The sequence below is a fragment of the Mesitornis unicolor genome, unplaced genomic scaffold (genome assembly GCF_000695765.1).
Source record: "Mesitornis unicolor isolate BGI_N332 unplaced genomic scaffold, ASM69576v1 scaffold26804, whole genome shotgun sequence".
Lineage (NCBI taxonomy): Eukaryota > Metazoa > Chordata > Aves > Mesitornithiformes > Mesitornithidae > Mesitornis > Mesitornis unicolor.
Window position 1 is genome coordinate 32,668 of NW_010182472.1, and position 8,412 is coordinate 41,079.

Sequence of the window (8,412 nt, forward strand, 5' to 3'; positions counted from 1 at the left end):
GGACCTTGAGAGGGGAAGAGGATTTGGCTGCAGTGGGGAAATGGGGCAGCTGCGGCTTTAAGAACAAATAGCTTTGTGTGCAGCACTCCTTGCTCGCATCTGCATTTTGGTGTATAATTTGAACATTTCACAAGAGTGCTTTCAGATGGTCCTGTGAATGTTTTATGAGTCACTAAGAAGTGGAGTGCTTATAAATGAAAGTCTGCAGCCGCCACTGCGTGGGAAGGGCACGGGTGCCTATTTTGGGCTGACAGAGTGATGTTCAACAAACGTCTTTTATTCAGGAGACCAGCGGCTGCTCATCACTGGTGCTTAACTGCTCACCCACCACATCTCTCCTACCAGCATTGCTCCCAATGTTAATGCAGCTTTGTTCTCATTTCTGCCACTGGCTGCGTGCAGATGCACACAAAAGTAGCACGCAGGCAGGTGTGCAAAGGGTTGATCTGAGGGTGAGAATCTCTGCATTTGGATATCTGTATCTGAGCCTGTCTCCTGGGGTGATGGTCACTGGAAAAGAACGAGCTCCTTTAGATCATAACCCATCTAACTTATTTTGCACATGTGTTTGAAAGGGTATGAATTGTGGCCTGCCGGGACTGCTTTCCCCACATGTACTAGGAGGGAAGCCTGCAGTGACTTGCTCTGATTTAGATGCACATGTCCGAATTTGGTCAGCATTCATCAGCTGAGACCTTTCAACAGTTTCCAAGCATTTGTAGTCTCACAAGTGAGTTGCGACAACTCATACACCATGCAGTCAGGGAGTGGAGGTTATGCACAGCTACCTGTGGGCTGCAAGGAGGTTGAAGTGCTTGTCTATAAGTGCATTCTGTAGTGTAAAACCTAATGACTTTGCGACAGAATTAATGGAGAGAAGTGTAACAAAACAACTATAAGGAACAGGGAACCACTTATATCATCTGGACGCAGGATGCAGGAATTGCTTCACTTCACAGACTTTTCATTACTTGCTCCAGTTTGCCTTGTCTTTTCCTATTCCTGCCTCTGGTCCTTTATCTTCCTGTCTCCTATTGTCAAATTTTTCAGCTCCTGAGACAAGAGAGGCTTCCCTGAAGCTGCTGCCACCAGGAAAAATGTTTCCTGACTCTTCACCACCTCCTTAAGTGGCAGCAGAAAATACCTCTTTCTTCCTTAACGTCTGTGTGTTTTCCTTTGCTGTAACCAAGGAATGTACCTTACAACATATTTTAGGAGATGTTTGGGTGGAAGACATTCTGCCAAACAAGATGAAGCTGATGATGAAGCTTGGAGAAGGGTGCTGCTAACAATCCCCAGCCTCCTCACTCACTTCATTTTGGAGGGAAGTTGAACTGTAGCTGATAGTGAGAAGTGAGAGCCAGACAGTGTTTGCAAACCACGTATAGAGCAGCCATCCACAATGGAGTGTGCTTGGCCAGGCTTTGGTTTTTGTTGGATGGTAACACTGAACAAAAGTGGGTTTGCTCCTTTGTATGAGGTGATGTGCACAAGCATAACACAAGGACTGTATTTCTTCAGAAGAATTTAAAGTGCCATTTTTTTTCACCAATCTTGTACCCTTCTGTTTCTTCCCCCACCCCCAACTCTTTTCTTGCCAATTGCAGGTACTACATGAGCCCCTGATTGATGAGGATCCTGTTTTCATTGCCACATGCACAGAGAGGGAGCTGCGCAAGAGGAAAAAGAGGAAATTCAGTCTCTGGGTTCGGCAGTGCTCATCCACTGGTTTCATCTGCCAGGTGGGTTTTACCTTTTCAGATGTCTTGATTCAGTTCCAGCAGGCCCTTAAATGCATTGCAGGACCAAAGGTAACTGTCACTTCTCTCCATTGCCTTGGTGGAGGCTGCAGTCTGAATGCAGCAGGTCTCTGACTCCCACAGATACTGGATCCAAAGGACAGTGATGACAAGTTCCTGATGCACTGTTTGCTGGATGATTTAACTGAGGGTGCCTGTCTCTGATACTGTCCATCTGTCTGTGAGCCCCAAGCTAATTAAATTGAAACAGAGCTGAAAGGTCTGTCTGTCTGTACATTCTAAGTTTATCTAGATGTCTAGCTACTGCGACTTCTGTCATTTTTAATGAGTCGGCTTGTCTCGCTAAGTATAATGCTGCATCTGTGATAGCCAGTGGTGTCCAATAGACTAGATCAATACGGTATCGGGATGTCCGTTTTTCTGTGAGAGACTTATTAGTGAGGTTTCCTGTTACATCTCTTTTCACACCTCTACTTCTCTACTAAAGAATTGGATGTGACTTCAGGGTGAGTTATGAGCTTGAGTAGAAGGTATGTTAAAGAGTTTGTTTTTAGTATTGAGGACGACTCTTTGAATTCTCAGACGCCCCAATTACTGATGTATTTCTGAGTGATCTTAAAAAAATTGGCTGTTTATTTTGAGACCTAGAGGTGAGGGGGTACATATTTTCTGATACTGCTTTTTCCTAAGAGCTTCTGTCAGAACATGGTGTCCTGCATGTTGCAGAGCAGTGGTTCAGAGGTACAAGTAGGACATGCACACTGGCCTCTTAGGCTGAATGCATGTCAAAACTGCAGGGCCTGTGGATTTGCTGCAGTTGAACATTTGTTCACAGTAAAATTTGATCAGTGAATCACTACGACTGTTTGAGTAGCTGTGCAAGAAAAGAGGCTTGCTGGGAGCAAGGGTTTGCATTTTCAGCAATGCTATTCACCCTAAGAATAAAACTAGGGTCATACATCTTCCATCCAGGCTTTAAAGCAGTTGTTTTGTCCAATACAAAACAGATTCACCTTGTGAACCATCCTTGGAAGTTCTCACTCTCAAGGCTTTTGGAAAGTTATTTGCTATGCAGAGGCAGTATCCTAAATCTCCAGCGTGAACCCCACCAGTCCCACACACAGCTTATTACTGAAGCGTAATGGGTACAGTGAGCACAAAGTTTGCTGGGCTCTCTTACCATGCTCCCCCCAGCCAACTGCCCCCAAACTCTTAACTCTTCAGACATGCCAGAGGTTTCGGATTCTGAGCCATAATTACGTTGCACTTGTTGTCCTGTCCAATGAGAGTAAATTAATGGAATGTCAAATGAAACGGAATAGATGCTCATCACCACTCTAATCCTCCTTCTCCCTTAATGAATTAGATACTCATGCCTCACTTGCATCCTGATGACGTCCAGGATCATCTTACCAGCTGCCTTCTATTTTCATTCCATGACTTGGCTGTAATTATCATCATGCTAGAATGATTGAGTGAGAGGGACCGTAGGGAGGGGTGAAAAGGAATATACAAGAACATGAACGTTCATGCTAAAATGGAAAAATCTAGTCTGGGGAGGATGGGAATCTTCAACTATGGCTTGTTTGAAATACTACGTTCAGTTATGTGTTGCACTTATGAGGGACCTTGCAGAATCAAAAGCACTTATTTGGTGATTGTTTGGTTTATTTACTGTATTAAAACAGAGGGGTTTTTTTCCTGTATTTAACATATGGAGAGAATTGGTCTGAACAAGAAGAAAATCCAATGTTTTCTCCCTTCATACTTTGGGAGTACGTACTACATACTTTGCCTCCATCTCTTGTGAAACTGCCATCATGAAGGAGGGACTTGCCTCGTAGTTAGGGACTATCACCTGTCTGCTCTCAGGAGAACCTTGCAGCACCCACTTGGAGATATGTAGAAATTCTGTAATACTGTCTGGATGAACAGTGTCACCTTCAAGGAGGAAATTTCCTTCATTTTTTCCACTTGATGACACTGAAGTAATTTTATTGAGGATAAAATATGACTAGAAACACTTTCATAAATCAGGCTAATTCAGTTTTAAAAGTCTGAATATCACGTAGCTATAAAAAGGTGAGGCTGCCCAGACAAAAGAGGGAAGAGAGTTACGTATGACTGGCTCTCAGTAATGAAAGGAACCTCAGGAGGTCTGTTATGCTTCTGCCAAAAAGCAAGGTCCTCTAAACTTGAATTATGAGCCTGATGTTAAAAAAATCTCCATTTGAGGACATCCCAGTTTTCCCAGTGATCTTCTTTTCCTATGATGAAAAGAGCTGGTTGGTTTGTTTTCCTAATGTAAAACTGGTATCAGTCTTTTGAAGCCATGTGCTGAGCTACTCTGTGAAAAAGTCCTGGTTGGCAGCTCACAGGGCAGTTGTTAATGTTGGGCATTTTAGCTGTTCGACTCCCTATATTCCTCTGTCTGCTGCTTTCTATGAACAAAAGTGAATCACTTTTTTTGTGCATGAGTAAATACTTCTGTTTGATGGCTTATCACTTGCTTTTTTAAGCAAATGGTGTTTGGTTAAAAATCCAGCCCAGTAAACAATTCATGGAACACAGGTGGCATAAAAAACAAATAATGCTTGTGGGCATAAGGTACATAGGCTTATATATGCATAATATAAATACTGTGTGCATAAGTTAAGTCTCTGTTTTAAGATGGATGCACAATTTTTCAGATCATCTCTCTGCTTCGGAATTTCTCAAGCAAAGCATCTTGTTGCAGTGAATAGCTGCTTTGCTGAGTGTCTTTTCACGGTCAGCTGGCCAAGTGGGAACATGCAGGAAGGACAGGTCATTCAAAGACAGTTAATACACGTCTACAGCAGCTGGGAACATGAACAAAACCTTTCCAGGGGTTAGAAGAGCTCCAGGAGGGCTGACTTTGGCAAAGTAGGCAGGAAAAATGCTCTGATACTCTTGCTTTTTTTCACCCATCCTTGATGCTGGAAATCAAGGTGGCAGCAGCTGCTGCTGCAGCACGGGGCGTGGATCTTTCTCCTTCCTTTCTAATTCAATGAGAACAGCAAACTCAGCTTACAGGACCTCAGGTATCCTTCTCTGCTCCATCTTCTCTCTGCTTTCCTCATTTCCCTCCAATATTTTCCTGTACATGTGTGTTACTAATAAGACACTTTTCAAACCAATATTTTAATATTATGATTGCAATTTCAATGACCACAGGAGCATAGAAGTGTTTCTTTCCAAGAGTATTTGCCTGAGTAAGTCACCTTACTTAAATCAAAACTCTAGTTGTGTCAGTTTTTCTTTCTCTCTTTTTCTCTCAAAAAGTCTGGAACGCTTGCTTGTAAAAGATGTGCATAAATATGATTGGTAGGACTCTTTCATTTGATATAACACTAGAGCTCATGAAGAACTGCCGAGAGTGCCCAAATACTTGATCAGAGCTAATTATTTTGTCCTGGTAGGACACCTTGTGCTATCTCTTTCCTTCCCTTGTGTGGCTCATAAGGAATAAATGTGGTCACGAGTAACTTGTTACTAAGTGGTGCTTAGTCCTTGCACAGCTTTCCCTGCACGAGAAGGTGTTCTGATCATTTTGCAGAAGGATAAGGAAGCACAGGAAGTTGGTGCCGTACACTGAACCCCATGGGGAGTCAGGCAGGATGAGGTATTCCCATAGTGCTTCATCCTGGACCACAAGCCTGTGGCACAACCATGACCCTAAAGACAGTCCTTGACCCAAAGAGCCATCAGTCAACAAAATGGAAGGCTGTACACGGGTGGTAGAGAGCACGGCAAAGGGACAGTCAGGCAATATTAATCACTCTGATAGATGATAATGGAATTAGCACATCAACCTAATTATTTGCTTAAAAAAACCTGTGATATCATGATGGAGAAGAGATGACTTTATGAATGTGTATATTCTTTCCTATTCCTTGGGATGAAATTTGTTCTCTGAGGCTATCCTGGACACTCTGCCCTTCCCATACCCCCTCACCATCCCCAATTATATGGGCTCTGCTCTTTCTTTTATTCACTGATAGAAAGTTCTTGCAATAATGCATTTCATTTTCATTAATATGCCTGTGAAATGTGTCACTAAGATTTATGAAGTCCTTCAGATCCTTGTGCTGCGGCTGAATTTGAGTTTCCACCTTCCACTGCTTACTCTGAAGAAGAACAGATTAAGGAAAAAGACTGTGTCTCTGCAGCTTGAGATACACTACAGTGATACTCAAGGAGTGCAACCTGGATCGGGGTGGCCTCGCCATGGGAGGGTAATAAATTACTCTCTTCCTGAAAAGCAGTGGTCTCAGTGAGGTGAGATCTCAGAGGTTGCTCCACAGATCAGTGGCAGAGCTGGGAATAACCTCACTTCATCAGACTCAAACAGCAGTGCTTCATCTGCTCCTTTCTGTTGCTTTTCCTGCTGTACCATGTCTTCTTTTCTTACGATAGCTCTCAGTTGCAGCAAAGAAGAAAACAGTGTAAACATCATGCTTTTTTAGTAAATGCTGTAGTTCATTTTTAATTTCAAACAGGGTAAGTCCAATCAGCTCAAATAACTTCTTACTCCACAAAACCCTGTGTGGGTTTAGAGAATTTAGGGAAACTGAGATGGTGCCCCAAAGAATTTGTAATTTCACAACACACCACATAAGTGCATTCAATCACTGGGAAAGAAAGGGTAAATAAGCTTGGAGTGAGTTTTGTTTTCAAGGTCAGAGTTGCAGGAAAGTTAGCCATCTGTGCATTTGTTTAATAAAGCTGCTCAGAGATGCTGGTGTTTCAGCCTATTGAAGTTCTGTTTAGAGATTAGCCTGGGCCCTCGGGTTTCTTTGAACAGTGCTCTGGTAATTTCTCTGTTGCTGGAACAGTTGCATCTGGAATGCACAGATGTAGCACCTGCTTTGAGGAGGTTCTCAAGGTCAGGCTTTGGCTGGGAGGGGAGTCCCAGGAAATCTGATCACCTTCCTTTCTCAGTCACTGGCAGCTGGAAAATCCTATCTGCCTTCTTCCTCTGGCTGCCACCAGGCTCTGGCTTTTTAATGCATGTAGTTCTTCTGTGTTGTCAGCATCTGAGAAACTCAGATCTCCTCTTGCTCACTGGTATTAAGTGGGAAGGTAGTTTTTTCATATATGACGGGCCAGCCCCAATCATTTCTGTGGAGTTTACGATCTTACCATGTTTCCAGATGAATGTGAAAAACAAACAACCAAATGTGATCTAATGCGAAGATACCTCCCAGAATTTACATGCAGTCCTAGTGTCTATTTTCAGGTGGGAATGAAGGTTATTTTTTAGTTCCTGTCTGCAGTGCTTGGAGTTTCTGGTGATAAAACTGCCTGTGTAGTCATCACCTTTCTGCAGCTGTTCTCACCCAGCACAGCACTGCCTAGGGAAGGAGGATAAAAGCACCAGAGTCTCCTCTCTTACTCACTTAATAGTTTTGCCATAGGAATGCCCCTCACAGATCCCATCACTGCGTGCTGCATGCTGTAGGCAGAACAAAAAGACAGTCCCTGCCCTTGTAAGTTTAGCATCTAAATGCAAGATGTAGGCATAAGCCTCCCATAGTAACCCACTTGAGTTTGGGCACCTTTTGACTGCCCAGAGGCTCTGCAAGAGGATGGGTACAGCAGTGTTTACTGGCTAATGCACACAGCAGGGCACTGGGACCAGCACTCTGCTAGGCACCAGTATACTCCCTGCTCCCAGTGAGCCTGCACAGGCCAGGTGGTCAGCCTTGTTGCACCTTGGCAGTGAGCTGGGTCCTTGATGTTACTGAATTGTCATCTTCTGTTTTTTTTCTTAAGAATTTAACACTTTTTAGGTAAGTATTTTTCCCCTCAAGTACCTAAACATTATCACCTCCACAGTTATAGCACTTCTGATATTTTTTTACTTCTATCTCTCATCACTTGTACCTTTTCTCTTACATGTCCTTATGTATATACCTTCCCAGAGCTCAACAGTCATTTTCTCAGAAAAACTAAGCCGAGGCTGTGCAGTTGTGTCACACCAGAGTGAGACCTCAGTCATGGACCTGAGCTGGGCCTGACGAAGCAGAACTAAGAGGGTAGCAGCATGAATGTATAGATTAGTAATTGCATTGTGAGGGTTACATGCTTTCTAAGAAAGATATCAATACAGGCTGGGGGATGAAGGGATTGAGAGCAGCCCTGTGGAGAAGGACTTGGGGGTACTGGTGGATGAAAAGCTGAACATGAGCTGGCAATGTGCACTTGCAGCCTGGAAGGCCAACCCTATCTCAGGCTGCATTCAAAGGAGCATGGCCAACAGGTCAAGAGAGGTTATTCTGCTCCTCTGCTCTGCTCTGGTGAGACTCCCTTTGGAGTACTGTGTCCTGTTCCGGGGGCCCCAATATAAGGAGCACATGGACCTGTTGGAGCGAGTCCAGAGGAGAGCCACAAAGATGATCAGAGAACTGAAAGGATCTTACAGGTAAGATGTTGTAAAGTCCTCGGTGGTAAAGAAATCATATGGAAGAGGAGTATTGGTAAGGAAAAGAAAGCTTTGTTTTAAGCCATAATGGGCTTACATTGCTTAACTCTACCAGCATCTTTCTGCCAGTCTTATGGAGATCTTGGTAGAAAATGTGAAGAACGTGTGCAGACAAAACAGAGATTTCGAGGCCTGTAACTAGTGGAG

General features: G+C 43.6%; 1 protein-coding gene across 1 annotated transcript in view; it reads left to right on the plus strand.

Annotated features, from left to right (window-relative positions):
• Positions 1-1,811, plus strand: part of LOC104540073 (piggyBac transposable element-derived protein 5-like) — a gene marked incomplete at its 3' end in the record, with an annotated part of 8,714 nt that extends 6,903 nt beyond the window's left edge. Inside the window, exon 2 of the mRNA XM_010183787.1 lies at positions 1,608-1,811. Coding sequence (XP_010182089.1) covers positions 1,608-1,811 — 204 coding nt within the window. The remainder of the gene's footprint in view (positions 1-1,607) is intronic.
• Positions 1,812-8,412: the final 6,601 nt, after the last annotated feature.